General features: G+C 43.6%; 1 protein-coding gene across 3 annotated transcripts in view; it reads left to right on the forward strand.

The window, feature by feature from the left end:
* The first annotated feature begins 452 nt into the window (after positions 1–452).
* Positions 453–19,539, forward strand: part of PHF20L1 (PHD finger protein 20 like 1) — a 225,665-nt gene continuing 206,578 nt past the window's right edge. For 2 of the 3 annotated variants that reach the window (XR_013277714.1, XM_077493365.1), the window contains exons 1-2: positions 453–625; positions 2,348–2,460. Coding sequence is in view for 2 of the 3 variants with exons in the window: in XM_077493365.1 (XP_077349491.1) it covers positions 620–625; positions 2,348–2,460 (119 nt within the window). In the remaining variant the exon portion in view is untranslated. Of the gene's footprint in view, positions 685–2,347; positions 2,461–19,539 lie in introns of all 3 variants that reach the window. The other variant, XM_077493366.1, reaches the window with a different exon arrangement.

Genomic DNA, 19,539 nt, shown 5'->3' on the forward strand with positions numbered 1-19,539 from the left:
ATATGGTATATAGGGGGTGGCACTGTGTAGTGAGATGGATATATGATATATAGGGGATGTGAGATAGATATATGGTTTATAGGGGATGTGAGATGGATAATATGATATATAGGGGATGGCACTGTGTATAGTGAGATAGATATATGGTATATAGGAGACTGGCACTGTATAGAAGAAGGTGTGTATTACATTTTGTGTGTCTTTGGTCCTATCAGTGGGTGAGTAACCTTGACAACACAGCACATCCTGTCATTACAGCACATCTCTTTACTGCATGAGGCTGGCCCCGAACACACAGCTCGGCCAGTCACATGACCAGCCAGCTGATCTGTAGCAGGGGGAGGAGCGTCAGCTAGCCACGCCGGAAGTCACTGGCTCCTCACCTAGGAGACGGCGGCCGTGCGTCCCAGGTAGGACGCGTTGACCCGGAAGCCGTGCGTCTCAGGTCTGTGACGTCTCGGCGAGTGATTGGCTGAGGGGCTCTGAGGGAGCAGCGGGAGGGGAGTCCGGCGGAGAAGCGTTTGGTGAAGATGAGGCTTCCCGGAGACCGGACGGCCCGGGACTAGAGACGGGAGGAGCTACGTTCTCACCCCCCCGGTCCGTGCTGCGAGGCGACTGCATGGAGGTGAGAAGACACACCTGGGAGAGGTGACACCAGACAGGGAGAAAGATGTTGACAACCGGGTGAGAGAGACAACACCAGAGAGAGGGAATGAGAGGTGACACCAAAGAGAAGGAGAGGTGACACCAAAGAGAAGGAGAGGTGACACCTGGGAGAGAGAGGTGACACAGAGGTGGGAGAGAGAGAGAGGGGAGCGACACTGAGGCGGGGGGGGAGAGAGAGGGGGGACGACAGCACGGCGGGGGGAGAGAGAGAGAGGGGGCAACACCGAGGTGGGGGAGAGGGAGGGGCGACACCAAGGCGGGAAGAGAAAGGGGGGAGAGAGATGGAGGGGCGACACCAAAGCGGGGGGTGAGGGAGGGGCGACACGAGGTGTGGGAGAGAGCGAGGGGGCGACACCGAAGCTGGGGGAGAGGGAGGGGAGACACCGAGGTGCCGGAGAGAGAGGAGGCGCTACCGAGGCGGGAAGAGAGAGAAAGGGGGGGGAGAGAGGGGGGGTGACACCAGGGGGGGGAGAGAGGGGGGGTGACACCAAGGGGGGGAGAGAGGGGGGCGACACCAAGGGGGGGAGAGAGGGGGGGGCGACACCAAGGTGGGGAGAGAGAGGCGACACCGAGGCAGGGGAGAGAGAGAGGGAGCGGCGACACCGAGGCTGGGGAGAGAGAGAGGGAGGGGCGACACCGAGGCTGGGGAGAGAGAGAGGGAGGGGCGACACCGAGGCTGGGGAGAGAGAGGGGGAGGGGCGACACCGAGGCTGGGGAGAGAGAGGGGGAGGGGCGACACCGAGGCTGGGGAGAGAGAGAGGGAGGGACGTCACCGAGGCTGGGGAGAGAGAGAGGGAGGGACGTCACCGAGGCTGGGGAGAGAGAGAGGGAGGGGCGACACCGAGGCTGGGGAGAGAGAGAGGGAGGGGCGACACCGAGGCTGGGGAGAGAGAGAGGGAGGGGCGACACCGAGGCTGGGGAGAGAGAAGGGGGCGACACCGAGGCTGGGGAGAGAGGGAGGGGCGACACCGAGGCTGGGGAGAGAGGGAGGGGCGACACCGAGGCTGGGGAGAGAGGGAGGGGCGACACCGAGGCTGGGGAGAGAGGGAGGGGCGACACCGAGGCTGGGGAGAGAGAGAGGGAGGGGCGACACCGAGGCTGGGGAGAGAGAAGGGGGTGACACCGAGGCGGGGGAGAGAGAGAGAGGGAGGGGCGACACTGAGGCGGGGAAGGGAGGGCCGACACAGAGGTGGGGGGAGGGGCGACTCTGGGGGAGAGAGGTGAGACCAGAGAGAGGTGACATTGGGGGAAGATAGAGAGAGGTGACATCAGGAAGAGACGGGAGTAACAAGCTGACCCACAAGATACCTGACAGCAGACAGAAATGGGGAGGTGACTGACACCAGGGGGACACAAATCTCACATATGAGTTGGCTGACACCGGAGTGTGAGAGGAAGCTGGTGCCATGGAGAGAGTACAGAGTGAGAGCCAGTGACTGCAGCGAGACAGAGAGCTGACACCAGGGGATCAGCTACCATAGACAGAAGGTAAATACCGTATTTATCGGCGTATAACACGCACATTCATTTTAAGAGGGAAATTTCAGGAAAAAAATATTTTTGTATTGGCGTATAACACGCACACACTATTTGCACCCGATTTTCATGTTGCAAAAGTGAGTGTTATACGCCAATAAATACAGTAATCATTGAAATCCATAAGTGATTTTATTTTTCTCAGGTGGAGGGCGGGATGATGGAAGAAGTGAGGCTGAGTAAGACGCCGCCTATTCGGCCCGGGATCACATTTGAGATCGGTGCTCGTTTAGAAGCGCAGGACTACTTGCAAAAATGGTATGTTTTGGCAATGTGACTTTTTCCTATCCCTGAACCGTGAGTAATACTGGTATTCTTTTAAAAGCATTTAGCAATGTCTCTACAATATAGCTACAAATGGGATGTAACATATGTAATGTTATAACCATTATACAGTATTGTAGAATGCTTGGCTCCTTTTGGCCCATGCCACCTAGTATCCTTGGTTGCTAGGACGGAGGCAGCCTCTGTTGCCTAGTATCCTTGGCTGCTAGGACGGAGGCAGCCTCTGTTGCCTAGTATCCTTGGCTGCTAGGACGGAGGCAGCCTCTGCTGCCTAGTATCCTTGGCTGCTAGGACGGAGGCAGCCTCTGTTGCCTAGTATCCTTGGCTGCTAGGACGGAGGCAGCCTCTGCTGCCTAGTATCCTTGGCTGCTAGGACGGAGGCAGCCTCTGTTGCCTAGTATCCTTGGCTGCTAGGACGGAGGCAGCCTCTGCTGCCTAGTATCCTTGGCTGCTAGGACGGAGGCAGCCTCTGCTGCCTAGTATCCTTGGCTGCTAGGACGGAGGCAGCCTCTGCTGCCTAGTATCCTTGGCTGCTAGGACGGAGGCAGCCTCTGCTGCCTAGTATCCTTGGCTGCTAGGACGGAGGCAGCCTCTGTTGCCTAGTATCCTTGGCTGCTAGGATGGAGGCAGCCTCTGTTGCTTAGCATCCTTGGCTGCTAGGATGGAGGCAGCCTCTGTTGCCTAGTATCCTTGGCTGCTAGGATGGAGGCAGCCTCTGTTGCTTAGCATCCTTGGTTGCTAGGATGGAGGCAGCCTCTGCTGCCTAGTATCCTTGGCTGCTAGGACGGAGGCAGCCTCTGCTGCCTAGTATCCTTGGCTGCTAGGACGGAGGCAGCCTCTGCTGCCTAGTATCCTTGGCTGCTAGGACGGAGGCAGCCTCTGCTGCCTAGTATCCTTGGCTGCTAGGACGGAGGCAGCCTCTGTTGCCTAGTATCCTTGGCTGCTAGGACGGAGGCAGCCTCTGTTGCCTAGTATCCTTGGCTGCTAGGACGGAGGCAGCCTCTGTTGCCTAGTATCCTTGGCTGCTAGGACGGAGGCAGCCTCTGTTGCCTAGTATCCTTGGCTGCTAGGACGGAGGCAGCCTCTAACAAAAATTTTATACTTGCAGTGCCTTAAAAAAAAGTATTCATACTCCTTGAAATTTTCCACATTTTGTCATTTTACAACCAAAAATATAAATGTATTTTATTGGGATTTTATGTGATAGACCAACACAAAGTGGCACATAATTGTGAAGTGGAAGGAAAACGATAAATGGTTTTCAATTATTATTATTATTTTTTATTAGAAATAAATATCTGAAAAGTGTGGTGTGCATTTGTATTCAGCACCCTTTTACTCTGATACTCCTAAGTGCCGGTTCACACTGGCACGACTTCGGTCACCCGACTCTGAAGCCTTCTCATACAGCGCGACTTTAGTGTGGCTTACAAAACTAGTACAGGGACCTGTTTCTAAGTCGGAGCGACTTGAGTCACTCCTATTAGAACGGTTCCATTGTACTGCGTGGAGCGCGACTTGTCAGGCTGACGGGTCGCCCCTGTATGAACCGGCACTAACTAAAATCTAGCCAAACCAATTGCCTTCAGAAGACACCTAATTAGTAAATAGAGTCCACCTGCGTGTGTAATTTAATCTCAGTAAAAAATACAGCTGTTCTGTGAAGCCCTAAGAGGTTTGTTAGAGAACCTTAGTGAACAAATAGCATCATAATGGCCAAGGAACACACCAGACAGGTCAGGGATAAAGTTGTGGAGAAGTTTAAAGCAGGGTTAGTTTATAAAAAAAAAAAAAAAATATCCCAAGCTTTGAATACAAATGCACGCCATACTTTTCATATTTATTTGTAAAAAAAAAAATTTGAAAGCCATTTATAATTTTCCTTCCACTTCACAATTATGTGCCACTTTGTGCTGGTTTATGACATTAAATCCCAATAAAATACATTTACGTTTTTGGTTGGAACATGGCAAAATGTGGAAATTTTCAAGGAGTATGAATACTTTTTTCAAGGCACTGTACCTGCTCTGTGCAATGGTTTTGCACAGAGCAGCCCCGATTCTCCTCTTACTTTACAGCGTTACTAGTTTCCTGACAGTTGTGCCTCGCCCAGGCCTGGATTAGATGCAATAAATGAATTCACAGTTCATGCTCAGTTGTACAGAATACATACTTATAGTCAGATTGACCTTGTTGGAAGTGTCCCTTTTATTTTTTTTTTCAGCCTAATATTTCCAAAAATAACAATGAGTCATTTTATAACTGTATCACTGCTGTCATCTCTAGTGTCTACTGGGGAGTCTTGCTGCTTTTTTGTAGCCCATGGTAGAGAGTTAAAATGCACCAGTGCATAAACTAGATTTACAATAGAGCTGCACGATTAATCGTTAAGAATCGAGATTGTGATTCTTTCCCCCTCGCGATCTTAACAAAGCATTTTCCAGATTCTATGCAGAGTTCTCTGCTTAAGCTGATGGTGGGGTTGGGGGGGAGGATCTGCGGGGAAGCTGTACACAGGTTTTTTTTTTTTTTTTTTCCTTCCGCCTTTAGGGTCAGTTCATACCACACGCTGTCCAGTGCTTTTTTTTTTTTCCTGTATTACAAACGCAATGATGATAGGTTATTCGGTTTTCAATGGCATAGTTCACACCAGTGCAATCAGTTCCAGTGTGTTCCAGAAAAAGAGTAGAACATGCTGCATTTCTGCACTGAACTGTACTGGAATGTGATAAAACCCATCAAAAACGCACCTAAATGCACTGGATAACACAACCTTAAGGTTAAAACCTGCCTTTGAAAAAATGTACTGGGTCGCATCAAAAACGCACTGGGACACAATAAATGTTTTTTTTTTATTAGACAGAGGTGCTTTTAGGAATGCTTGGGGCTTTTAAAAATGAAAGGGCTCTATGGCAACTTAAATTTTTAATATTTTTTATTTTTTTGCTAGAAAATTTCTTAGCAACCCCAAATATTGTGTTCAAAGTGTATCCCACTGCTCACAGGTGAGCTAGCAAGCTGCATGGTCTTTGGAGAGGGGTGCACACCCTGTCATTGCTGCAGAAATCAGATGAGTAGAAGAATCGGATGGCCACACTCCCACAGGAGATACAAATGAGCTTTATTCAAATGTCCATAAAAAACGTATGACACCTATGAGCTTACAGACAGGGGAGGACAAAATTTTGACCCTTTTCCATGTGTTTCCGATCTGCGGCCCTCCAGCTGTTCGGAACTACAAGTCCCATCATGCCTTTGGGAGTCATGCTTGCAACGATCAGTCTTGCAATGCCTCATGGGTACTGTAGTTTCACAACAGCTGGAGGGCCGCAGGTTGGACACACATTGAAGGGTCAGCAGTAAGGAGTTAAACTGACATTTAAAAAAAAAAAAAAGTATGAGGGCTGCCATTGCTTTCCTGCATGTCAGGGTTATGTTAGAGCTTCGTTGCTTCAAGTCACTGACTTGGAGCAAATATAGGGAATATAAGGACGTTTTGCTGATCATGACTGTTCCACTTCTGTGACTCAAACATTGAGGCCAAACTGTCAGGACCGGTTCACATTACAATTTCTGTGTTTTGGATGTGTTTTTGTCAAAAAAAACAAAAAACACACATCCGGATATATGAAATCATGCTTTGTACCACTATTTGTACCTAATAAAAAACTTTTTGTAGAAAAAAAAAAAAAAAAAAAAAAAGGTTTTTATTAGGTACAAATAGTGGTACAAAGCGTGATTTTATATATCCGGATGTGTTTTTTTATTTTTATTTTATTTTATTTTATGCGTTTCTGATGCATTCCATTGCATTTTTTTCATCTTAGTTCAGGACATATGCATTTCAGTGCGTTACATGCCTTATGGTGTATTTTCCATACGTTTTTGCCACACTGCAAAATGCATTTCTTACAGAAAAAAAAAGCAGCATGCTCTAAATTTGTTGACTGCACTGGAACACACTACATTGGAATACACGGAAAACACCATGCATGTGATGCAGATTAAAAATGCACTGGGCTGCCTCTGAAATTAACCTGCCCTCAAGCAAATAGCATTTGGAAAAGAGGCACAGCAGTGGCAGTCCCTCTACTTTTTTTTTAATTTATTTTTTTAATTTTTTTATTATGATCCCGCCACCAAAGTTTATTTCAGCTTTAAAGGATAAGTTCACCTTTGGGAACATGTTACATGTGCCGCACTTTATACGGTGGAACATGTAACATGTTCCCAATGCTGCGGCCGCTGCCCCAATTCACCCTTCCCATGACAACAGTACGGGGAGAAGTTCCACCCCCACACAGACACGTCATTCATTCAGAATTCTCTAAATGAATGCACTACATGTACTGACATCCTTTGTGGATGTTGACTTGGAGTTCTGAATGAACTACCACAGTGCTTTGGAGCAATGTGGTAGTTCATTGATTCTTTCTGTCAGTGTATCTGCTTGTCCGTACGGGGACACAGATACACTGAATGATCTGAAGGAGACTTGCATGGCACCAGACATCTGCTGATTGCTGGGGCAATGCTTTATCGGCTCCAAAAAAAAAAAAAAATGAATTCACATTGTTTACCTGCAAAAAAGGTGTATTTATATACATACATACATACATTATTATTATTATTATTATTATTATTATTATTTTTTTTGTGAACTTACCCTTTTAAGTGTGGAGAGATTTGTGGAATGTAGCAGCAGGGCATGTGGTATTAGTTTTTGTTGGATGTTTAATTACAGTTTAAAGTAGAACTATAAGGAATTATTATTATTTTTTTTTTTTTCATTTTGGACAGAGCAAGGGAGAATTATAACTCCTGTCAGATTATTATTATTTTTTTTGCCACCTGTGTCCCATTGCAGAGATTTCCCTTCACTTCCTGTCTCATAGCTGAACATGAATTGAGAAGAAATCCCTGCAAATTAAGGGAATTCCTTTGGGACGTCCAGGTCACCAGAACTAGTGTCCCCATTAGAAGATTTTCCCTCTATTACTATTCTGAGGACAACCCAAAATGTGTGATTTTCTTTTACTTTCACATTCAGTGACGATGGTAAACAGGACGGACAAATGGAGGGCGAGTCTCCTTAAAGTGGTTGTAAAGTCATAAGATGTTTATTATCTTAATGCATCCTTGTTCACATTTACTCTGAAAATTCAGATCTGACCCAAGAGTCTGAGCTCCATCAGTACTCTGAGGGGGTTTCTATTATGGGAAACTTTTCAAGGCATTGAAGCCTCACGTAGTACCAGTGCATACAAAAATTGCACACAGCGGGTGATATTTGTCAAGCATATTTGCAACACAAACTCAAATCGGTCTGCCTCTCATTTTGGAAAGTCTCTGCAACACGTTGACTATGCATTTATGACCCCTCGCCTGAAATTCTGGGCAGCAAATTGAGTCCGATTTACACAGGTCTGCGACAGATTTAACAGTGAAGAAGACACGTTTTCACTCCAAACAGGTGCACACAGTGCTACGTGGTTCTTTGTAGGCTTTCCAAGCTGATCTTGCAAGCTTTTCCATTATGCTTTAGAGGCTGTGGACAACTGAGATCCATGTATCGCATATGTGGCAGTGCCCCAAATTTTACCTAGTTCACGATCCAGCGCTGGCTGTGCCGTTATTAAACACAGCACAAGCCAATCAGCAGGTGCCGGCCAATGGATGACTGCCGGCACCTGCTGATCGGTGAGGAGGAAGACAGGACAGAGCTTTAACTAGGGCTTATTTGGGGGGTAGGGCTTATATTGCAGCCATCACTGACAATCACGCTAGGTCTTATTTTTGGGGAAACAGGGTATGCAAAAAAAAAAACAGAGCTCTGTCCTGTGATTGGGAATGTGCTAGTTTGTTTCCCTGATAAAAGCCATCACGTCTCTTTGTATAATCAGCACACAGTACACGCATGAGCACTGGACTCACATTTAACCCTTTGCCCCTGATGCTAATTGGGGATCAACCAATTTATTGGTGTGGCCGATATTTACTTTTTGCTTCTAGGGGTTTGTGACAGACTCACCCGGTACAGAGGTTTTTGGAGGGGACTGAATGCTAGCTTCCTGCTACCGATTATGGGCCCTGGCGTTTGGGGGAACGGTGCTCTTTGTGAGCTGTATGCCTGGGGACCCTTGAGGTGGTGCTCCTTTAGGTTCAGGTCCATGTCCCCCAAGACACACAGACTCTGGGGACCCTGTATCGGCCATATTATAAATAGTGACTGATTCATAATGTTGGGGCTTATAGAAGATGCTGATGTCATCAACTCCAGCCACCTGTCTGTTGTCTGCTATAATGTGTTTATTGTAAATCGGGCTAGTGTGGGCTCTAAGAGTCTTTCACCCATTGTTGTTTGTGTTAATTAACTCTGCTATTGTGAGAAGGTTTTCTTGGATTTGCCCAAAGACTATTCTTGGTTGTTAATTCTGATCAATACATGATCACATTGTCCTCCGGAGAAGGACTGTCTGGTCTAGAGATGTAAAATTTCCCGACATTTTGAAGCTCGGGGTAAAAAAAAAACCGTTTGTTCTGTTTTTTTGGGAGAAAAAAATGAAATTTTCTGAAAAATTCAAAAAAATGCCACATTACCACTTTTTTGTCTTTTTAAGATCGAAAGTCATTCTGTTACGAGAACGTTGCGAAAAACTATGTGCATTGTCATCATTGTTGTTCTCTTCACTTCGATCCATGAAGGATTTTTTAATATCTACAGGACACTTGTTACATACAAGAATGTGTTTTGTCATCCTGGTAGCATTTGGAAATGCATATTTCATCTGACGATATTTGCAAATCACATTTTCCTTTTCAGAATAACTTGTAATGTGAAAATGCCTCCATATGCTAGATGTTGGTCTCACCATGGTAGTAGGGGTAGTAGGAAATAAAAACAAGAAAAAATGACTACTTTGCAAGAGGACACTAATCTATGGTTGTGTGTGGGGGGTGGTGGAAGAACCAGATTACTGGTAATTAAATTAAATTATTACACAAAAGTTTATAGAGATAAACTAATGTAGCTAAATGATTCAGTTTTCTGGATTCAGTATCAGATAAATGTAAACTCTTAACTTTTTAAATTAAGTATATACTTTCAGGTCCTTTTTTGTTGCTCTGTATTTTCTTCCAATGCTTTTGAGGCCTAGTGAAGAGGACAAAACAAACCAAACACACCCACTAACATGCAAAAGCAAAACTGAAACCTTTTTCTTGTTACAATAGCGGCACAGCACCTCCTAAAGGAAGGAATGCATACTGTTCTTGCATTGGAGGGTTCATTTTGTTACCTAGGACTTGCTTGTCCTCACACAGTGCACAGAAATGAGAATAATCTGATATCATATATTTATTTTTTTAGAAATGATTTGGAAAATATTTGAACGTCTTAAAATATTTTATTCATCATCTTTAAAATAAAATATTCCACAATTTTTTTTTTTTTTCCAGGAAAAAAACAGAAAAATAAAAAAATATTTCTGTTTTGTTTTTTTTCTGGGCCTTCACATCTCTAGTCTGGTCACCTAGGCTGCCTTAAGTGCTGTGTTAATTAACATGTTAATTATATAATTGTCTTTTAAGTTGTTGCTAGAGGGGAGGGGGGAGTATCCATGAGCCAGCCCTACATTGTTATCTATCCCCTTATGTTAAGTGTATAAAAAGGCTTTATTCTGTCCAATAAATCATTCAAGATTCTACAAGCTATTTTCAGCTAGACTTGTATTCAATGCAGCTATAATAATATATCTCTCTGATGGTCAGACTGGAGGAAGCATAATTACCTTGCGACAGCAATAACAGTGATCAAAAAAAAAAAAAAAAAAAATTAAAATGATACTGTAAATGTTTTTAAATGTACAAAATATTGGCAGGAAAGGTGGTCGAAATATCGGTATTATATCGGCACCAAAAAAAATGATATTGGTCGATTCCTAAAGTTAACCTCTTCCCAGCCTGTTTCATTAATACAGTGACAGTGCATATTTTTAGCACTGATCGCTGTATTAAAGTCACTGGTTCCCAAAAAGTGTCAGACTGTCTGCCATACTATTGAAGTCCTGCTGTAAGTCTTTGAAAAAAAAAACCGGATAAACTTTTTGTTTGCGTACAGCGTGGCATGACCGTACAATTGTCAGTTAAAGTAACATAGTGGCAAAAAGCAAAAAATGGTACAATGGCATGGCTTAAATAAGAAGTTAATGGGAACAGCAAGGAGTCCAAGGTTCCCCAGAAACCAGATTATCCAAGGATACAGACAAGATGCTTTCCAGCATCTCTGGTGGCTCAGCAAGAACAGCCACCGCTGGAAGGACTGGAGGTCGTGGGTTCAGATTCTGGTTCTGACGGATATCCTTTTAGCAGCTAGAATAGCACTAACAAAATATTGGAAATATATGATGATATCTTCAGCCATAATCCCAGTAAACCACTTCAAAGCCGCAATGTACAGTATCTCACAAAAGTGAGTACACCCCTCACATTTTTGTAAATTTTTTTTAATATCTTTTCATGTGACAACACTGAAGAAATGACACTTTGCTACAATGTAAAGTAGTGAGTGTACAGCTTGTATAACAGTGTAAATTTGCTGTCCCCTCCAAAATAATGTGACCACCATTATCTTCCAGCACTGCCTTAACCCTCTTGGGCATGGAGATCACCAGAGCTTCACAGGTTGCCACTGGAGTCCTCTTCCACTCCTACATGATGAGATTACGGAGCTGGTGGATGTTAGAGACTTTCCGCTCCTCCACCTTCCATTTGAAGATGCCCCACAGTTGTTTAATAGGGTTTAGGACTGGAAACATGCTTAGCCAGTCAATCGCCTTCACCCTCAGCTTCTTTTGCAAGGCAGTGGTCGTTTTGGAGGTGTGTTTGGGGTCGTTATCATGTTGGAATACTGCCCTGTGGGCAAGTCTCTGAAGGGAGGGGATCATGCTCTGCTTCAGTATGTCACAGTACATGTTGGCATTCATGGTTCCCTCAGTGAACTGTAGCTCCCCAGTGCCGGCAGCACTTATGAAGCCACAGACCATGACACTCCCACCACCATGCTTGACTGTAGGCAAGACACACTTGTCTTTGTACTTCTCACCTGGTTGCCGCCACACACGCGTCACACCATCTGAACCAAATAAGTTTATCTTGGTCCCATTAGACCACAGGACAGGGTTCCAGTAATCCATGCCCTTAGTCTGCTGGTCTTCAGCAAACTGTTCGCAGGCTTTCCTGGCAGCCATGCACACCAATTTGATGCAGTGTGCGGTGTATGGTCTGAGCACCGACAGGCTAACTCTCCACCCCTTCAACCTCTGCAGCAATGCTGCCAGCACTCGTACATCTATTTCCCAAAGACAACCTCTGGATATCACGCTGAGCACATGCACTCAACTTTGGTCGACCATGGCGAGGCCTGTTCTGAGTGGAACCTGTCCTGACCTAAGCCACTGTGGTCTTGGACACCGTGCTGCAGCTCAGTTTCAGGGTCTTGGCAATCTTCATATAGCCTAGGATATCTTTATGTTGAGCAACAATTCTTTTTTTTTCAGATCCTCAGAGAGTTCTTTGCCATGAGATGCCATGTTGAACTTCCAGTGACCAGTATGAGAGAGTGAGAGCCATAACACCAAATTTAACAAACCTGCTCCCCATTCACACCTGAGACCTTGTAACACTAACAAGTCACATGACACCAGGGAGGGAAAATGGCTAATTGGGACCAATTTGGACATTTTCTCTTAGGGGTGTACTCGCTTTTGTTGCCAGCAGTTTAGACATTAATGGCTGTGTGTTGAGTTATTTTGAGGGGACAGCAAATTTACACTGTTATACAAGCAGTACACTCACTACTTTACATTGTAGCAAGGTGTCATTTCTTCAGTGTTGTCACATGAAAAGATATAATAAATTATTTACAAAAATGTGAGGGGTGTACTCACTTTTGTTAGATACTGTATATATAGATATTGCGGTCTTGAAGTGGTTAAATATACAGTACATGCAATGGATTATTTTTAATAAACAGATTTATAACGAACGTCAAGGGCAGGGTAGGTTTTAGGGGAGCAACTCACTAGATGCAGGTCCATCCAGGTGCAGTGTATACAGCCTGTCATAGAAATGAATGGCTGTGCACTGCTGCATTCATGTATATGGTGGTGCTTTCATAACATGAATACAGTGAATGAGCATATGCAGAAAAATAGAAAAACCTAGGAGCCTGCATTCACTATATCTATCTGATCTCCCACAATACACAGAACATGGAAATGCAATTATTTTAGTAAATACAAACTGCTAAATACCTTTTCTGATCAGCAGTATATAACAGTCTTGTGACTTCTAGCCGTGTCTGGTTAAAGCTTGTAGGAGGACTTTTCAGTCTCCTCTGACTATCCTATGAGGCTGCATGACTCCAGACCCTCTGTCTGGACAGTGCTGATCACATGCACCCTCCAAGGGGGAAAAAAAAAGAAACCTCTAGCATACCACACCAAACTGAGCATGTGCAGAGTACTCCCAAGGCTCTGTTCTATCAGGAGATGTATTGGGGACAGTGAAAGAAGGGGAGCATCAGAGAAAACAGGATCAAGCAGTCTTTTTACATAATGCAGGGGATTAACCCCTTAGATTCCTCAGTGAGTATAACAAGCATGCTTTACTGTATATACAGACTGATTTTACTGTTGTTGGTTTAATAACACTTCAGCGTGCATTTAAAATATTTCAGTTTTTAAAGGTGCTTATAGATTTGCTTCTGTGGCGCTTTAAACTTCCCATTGACTTGTATAAGGAGAAAGTACAACTATTGTCCTGCAACCAGTCCTAAGTTATATGCTGCCAGAAATAATAAATTCTAAGTTGCAAAGCAAGGCCAGACTCCATGACAAGTGGAGTTTTCTAAAGCGTGCCAGGCGAGGAACTATTCTAGCCAAAGGATTACCTAAGATCAGGTTTGATGATGCAAATAAGCCAGATACATAATGGAATGATCCGGGTGTCTGGACTGCAAGCTGTGCCATCCCCACTAAACATTGTGGATGGAGAAAGTTTTTCCTGATAACTACTATATTTAAGTAGCTACGACACCCAATGCTGCTTGAATACCAAAACCAGTGACTGCTTCTGATGGGCTTCAATCGCTGTTCGGCCAACAGTTTTCCACCTGGCTCCTTCAATTTTCCAAATTGAAGCTTGTCGAGCTGGGGGGGGGGGGGCGTTTAGTAGGAATCATCCAAAAATTGAGCCATGTATGGCCAACTCAAAAGTTGACAATCCAATTATCGCAGAGCAGGTTCAATATTTAGTTGTGTTTTTTTTTAGACCTGCTGATTTAGGTGTTGGCAGAGTATTCTTGTATTTTGGTCACTACAGAAGTCCAACACTGCACACGTACAGTGTTTCAGGTAGAACTGTCAAACTTTCTTTAAAGTGAATACTGTTATTGTTGATCTATTGCATACTAGTATGAGCTTATCCTGGCTTTTCCTGTCCTTTTTGACATGTGTGTGAAATTTTGTTGTGCGTTTTGCATTGTTTCAAATGTGCTACTTTGCTGGATATGTGGTTCTAGCATCTTGAGTTCATGTTCATTCTCTCTCTTCTACAGTAGAGGATTTTTACCGTCTTCTTAGCAAACTCTTTACAGTATACGTTGAACTGTGCATTCTGAGCTCGACCCACACTCTTGACATACAGTATGCCAGGTGCTGCAATTCATTCCCATGCCAGTAAATAAGAGTTATGTCATCCCAGTCTGGCCAGTCAAGATAGTTGAGGAAAGTGGAAAGACCATGCTGGACCCATAGGTTTCTGTTACTGGTATTAATGTTAAATAGGGCTGCAACTAATTATTATTTTCATAATCGATTAGTTGGCTGATTGTTTCGATTAATCGGTTAATAACCTTAAAAAAAAAAAAAAAATGGGTCAAATTGACGTTCATTTTCAACCACAGTGACGGGAACATTTGAAAATAATAGAAAACTTCTCGGTCAAAAGAATTTTCAGACGGTGTATGTGGTTTTTGTTCAGAAATGAAGTGAAAATTTCAAACAACATTCTTTCATTCAGCGAATGTACAAAGATTTTTGATCTGAATATTCTCACCCGAAAATTGATCCATGTGGCCAGCATAAGGCTCGGTACACACCTATGCAGTTTTTGCTTTTGATCTGTTTCTGATTTTTTAACATCATATCAAAAAAAAAGCTTACCCACATAACACTTAAATACACATAAGACTGAAACATGAAACAGTGGAAGAAACCCCAGACAGATAAAATACAACCCGTTTCGACATATGGAGTAAGGTTAGCTGGAGGAAGCATGTCTACATGGGTGAAAGAGCTTTGTTCTTGGGGTTCTTATATGTATATGTGTGTGTGTATATATATATATATATATATATATATATATATATATATGTGTATATGTATGTGTGTGTGTGTGTGTGTATATATATATATATATATATATATATATATATATATATATATATATATATATATATATATATATATATATGGGGTGTGTGTGTGTGTGTGTGTGTTTTATCTTTCCCTGGCTTCATGTTCTCTCATTCATGAAAGCTTTCTGAATAATCCTCCTCTGGTGTTAGATTTCACCGCTATACTGTGGCTCTTTTTGATCAGAAGTGATCCTTAAAATCAGCACTGATAGGTCAATATCGTGGCTAAAGATGACACACTAGTAGATAAGGAGGGTTTTTGGTTGTCACTCCTGTCTCTGTGCCAGTATACTCCACTTTGTCCTCCTACTTCCCCCCCCCCCCCTTCTTTGCCCCTGGTGGCATGCGGGGAGACGCTGCATCTGACATGATTTTGCTGTTCACCATGTGGACTTTCTCATTCTGTTGCCTTGAGCTTTTGATCTTCAGTGCTAAAAGCATCAAACACATGAGATTGCTCGTAGCTATATGGAAGTCTTTCAGCCCTTTCCTTTCTTTCCCTGAAGAAGACACATACTCCATATATCGAAACGCGTTGGATTTTATCTGTCTGACAGCTGGTCTGGGTTTCTTCCACTGTTTCATGTTTCAATCTTATATGTATTTCAGTGTCGTCATGTGTTTTTAGCTTCTTTTTGATATGTTAATTATTTGTAATAACATCCTCTCTTGAGTGGTCATGGTCCAGTTTTTTGAAGAAACTTTCTTTTACAAGGATGTTGACCTGAACCTCTATTTTGCTATCCAATTAGTCTCAACCACCTCATGGTATTAATGTTGGTGTAAATGATCTGGTTCCTGGGCAGGCGGCTTCTACAATTTCCGGTCTCATTGGCTTGTAGTGTAATGCAAGAATGCTTGAAATGCAAGTGCCACTCCACTGTGAAGAGGTCCAGATACAACTTTATTCAATTAAAGGTCAGGGGTACAGATCAAGAGATAGCCAACACGTTTCAGGGGTCTACGTGCCCCCTTCATCTGGGCTTAACTGGCAACAGAGTGAAAAACCAGTAGTGAACTGGACCTACAATGGTGTTTAGGCCTTGTGCATTCAACTCACTCTGGAATAATCAGCAGCTTGCTTGACAGCCAAACATTAGGTCCAGTTCACTATTGTCAGTCAAGCGCAGAGGAAGGGGGCATGTAGACCACCAAAATGTGTTGGATATCTCTTCATCTGTACCACTGAGCTTTAATTGAATAAAGTTGTATCTGGAACTCTTAGCAGTGGCATGGTGCTTAAGTTTCAACCCTTTTGGCCAGTCAAGATGGCTGAACCCAGAAGAAGTTGTTGAGAAGATGTCGGCAAAAGTGGTAGAAATTGTTGCAGCAGAGGTGAGTACAGTTCTGCTTTAGGGTAGGAAGTCTCTATATCTTGAGAGCTTACAGCAGAGGTAGGGCCTGTGTTGACCGCTTTTGTCAATGATATCATTTTGAGATATTTGTGCGACAGTTCATTGACAGGTGCAGTTGACTTGTAGTTGACCTCCTTAGTACCTGCTTTAGGTAGGTTTTACATTTCCATAGAGTTGTGTGAGGATGCAGTGCTTGTTTGAAGCAAACAAAAGCCCATGGACACAGTCCTGGAGATTTTTGAACTTAGAAGTATGACCAAAGCTTTTATGACCATACTTCTCCTTTGGATTACAGGAATGCACTTAGTTTTGCTCTCTTGGGACCCAGAGTCTGCTTATAGCGGGGTATTTCCCGCAGTCATCCGACATGGCAGAGCCACTAAAGGGTCTTGATTATCAGTGCAGGCCCAGCAGTGATGACAATCTGTGCTGTCACCTATCACCTATTGGTTACAATATAATAAATATAATTAGTGCGCTAATAAAAATGCTGGGTGCCAAAATACCCCAAATATTATACTCCAAGCAAAGTTCCTGTAACACAAATTCCGCCTGTATATAAAAAACGGGTAATAAATGTCCGTGTATATAATCATCTACATCATAAAATAAAAATTCATAATTCAATTCTGTGTGTATAAAATAATAAATTCCGCATATATATAAAAAATATAATCTGCACCTGCTGGAAATATATAATAAATCACAGTATTATAGGTTACACCTCCTATAGCTGAAACTGCGATCAAAGAGCTCACAAATACTATAAAACCACAAAGATCAAGATAAAATGCATAGGGTGTTCAGCACTCAGTCCCATATACACAATCCAAAGCACCCTGCCGGAAAAACTCTCAATACTGTCCCACTATTCCGAGCGTGCTGCATTTCTCTTGATCCTTTTCTTTAGCTCTCGATTACAATAAAAAGAAAGAGACAGAAAATAGTGTTAGCCCTTGTACACACGGTCGGACATTCCGACGGAAAATGTCCGATCGGACCGTGTTGTCGGATAATCCGACCGTGTGTGGGCTTCATCTGACTTTTTCCATTGGAATGTCCGACCAACAAAGTTTGAGAGATGGATATAAAAAAATTTCCGACAACACGATCCGATCGGACTTTGTCCGGTCGTTTGTAGAGAATTCTGATCGGACAAAGTGCCACGCATGCTCAGATCAAATTCCCAGACCAAAGCTATTGGCTACTAGCCTGAACGTGGTCCCAACGTAACAAAATAATGTCATCGCGTTACGAACGATCCAATTTTCCGACAACTTTGTCCGATCGTGTGTATGCAACACAAGTTTCGGACAAAATCCGACGGATTTTGTTTTCGGAATGTCCAACCGTGTGTACAAGGGCTTATACTGCAATATAAAGGATAGGCTTTGTATGCACACAGCGATACACTCACAAACCCAATCCAGTGTAAGCATAAGATTGCGGCAAAACGTCAGGTTACACTCCTCCCTCCTCACAGCCTCTCCGTTTTCCGAACACCTTCGGCTTGACGTCGCTGGCTCCTCCTTCCGACGGGTTGCATCACAGGTCACGTGACATTACCAAGGGAAATTAGCCTTTTCCATTTAGTATTACCTATTGGTGCCTCCTGATCAGTGCCCATCAGCGTAGTCTCATCAGCTCACATCAGTCAAGGAGAAAAATTACTTTTCTACTATATTTTCGGACAGAAACTAATGACAACTTTTTTTTTTTTTTTTTTTTTTATTTCAGGTCTTCTTTCTTTTTTTCTCTTCTTTTTAAGAAAAAAAAAAAAAAACCCAGTAGTGAATAAATGCCACCAAAAGAAAGCTCTATTTGTGTGAATAAAGAAAAAAAATGTCATATGAGCACAGTGTAGCCTGATTGTGCATTTGTCATTTGAAAGTGCGACAGCGCTAAAAGCTGAAAAGTGGCCTGGGCAGGAAGGGGGTGAAAGTGCTCCCTATTGAATCGGTTAAGGCATATGCTTGGTCAAAATGTTGTTTTTCTTAGTTTTGGATGGAGTGGGAAAGGGTTAAAACCCTTGTCTGGTATTATGCTGCTGTGATCCACCCTCCTCTTAGCCCTTGTACACACTGTGGGAGATTCTGACAGACAAATCTGTCGGAGTAATTCCAACTGATTAATTCCGGAAGAGCTCCGGAAGTGATGTTGCATACACACGGTCGGACTAAGTTGTCGGAAAATCCGATTGTACATAACGTGATGACGTTATTTCGTTACGACGGGACTACGTTCAGGCTAATAGCCAATAACTTTGGTCTAGGAATTTGATCTGAGAATGCGTGGCACTTTGTCCATCAGAGTATGTCCGATCGGAGCATTTTGTCTTAAAAAGTTTACCGGCAAGTTGGAAAACTTGGTCCGTCGGATATTCCGACGGAAACAGTCCGATGGAGACCACACACAGTTGGAATATCCGACAAAACGGTCCGATAGGACACATTCCGTCGGAATCTCCGACTGTGTGTACAAGGGCTTAGAGGATGACTATGTTCTTTCTCTATGGTCCCACTGTATGTAGCCTCTCTTGATCGATCGCAAAAAATGGACCATGGCATGAGTGCACTCCTGCCCGCTGCCTCTGCAGCAAAAGGGAGTAGCAGTTGAGGGGTGGTAATACCATCCTATTAAAATACTACATGCATTGCCTTGAAAAAGCGTGTGTAGCCAGTGTAATGACCTATTCGGCGACCCATCACAGTTTGCTATGGAAGTGACGTTCCGTTGCCGCCATCTTGCTGCACCCGACACTCATCCACAGTAAGGTTACACCCACCGGAGTTTTGAATTTTACATTTATTTATAACAGTAAAGTCAGTTTATAACGTGAAATACAGGACTTAGAACTCTGTCTGACTACTTAGATCTTGAATTTTAAAAGCAGCGTCAACCCTGCTCATCTCAAAGGTTTGCTAATCTGACAGAAGTTTGCTGCTTTTAAAATTCAGCATCTGAGCAGTCAGGCGGAGTTCTAAATCCTGTATTTCACTATAGAAACTCCCTTTACTATTATAAATACATCTAAAATGAAAAACTCCGGTGGGTGTAACAACATGTCCGCTTTCCCCCTTCTTAGTGTATCCTTCCTGTGGACGAGTGTGAGGTGTAGCAAGGTGGTGGCGACGGAACGTCACTTCCTTTGCAAACGGCGATGGTCACCGAATATGTCGTTACACCGGCATGCACGTAATCTAGGAAGAAGGGCGCTGT

This window comes from Lithobates pipiens, unplaced genomic scaffold, assembly GCF_037356315.1.
Source record: "Lithobates pipiens isolate NorthernLeopardFrog02 unplaced genomic scaffold, aLitPip1_a1.2 Scaffold_19, whole genome shotgun sequence".
NCBI classification, from domain to species: Eukaryota; Metazoa; Chordata; class Amphibia; order Anura; family Ranidae; genus Lithobates; species Lithobates pipiens.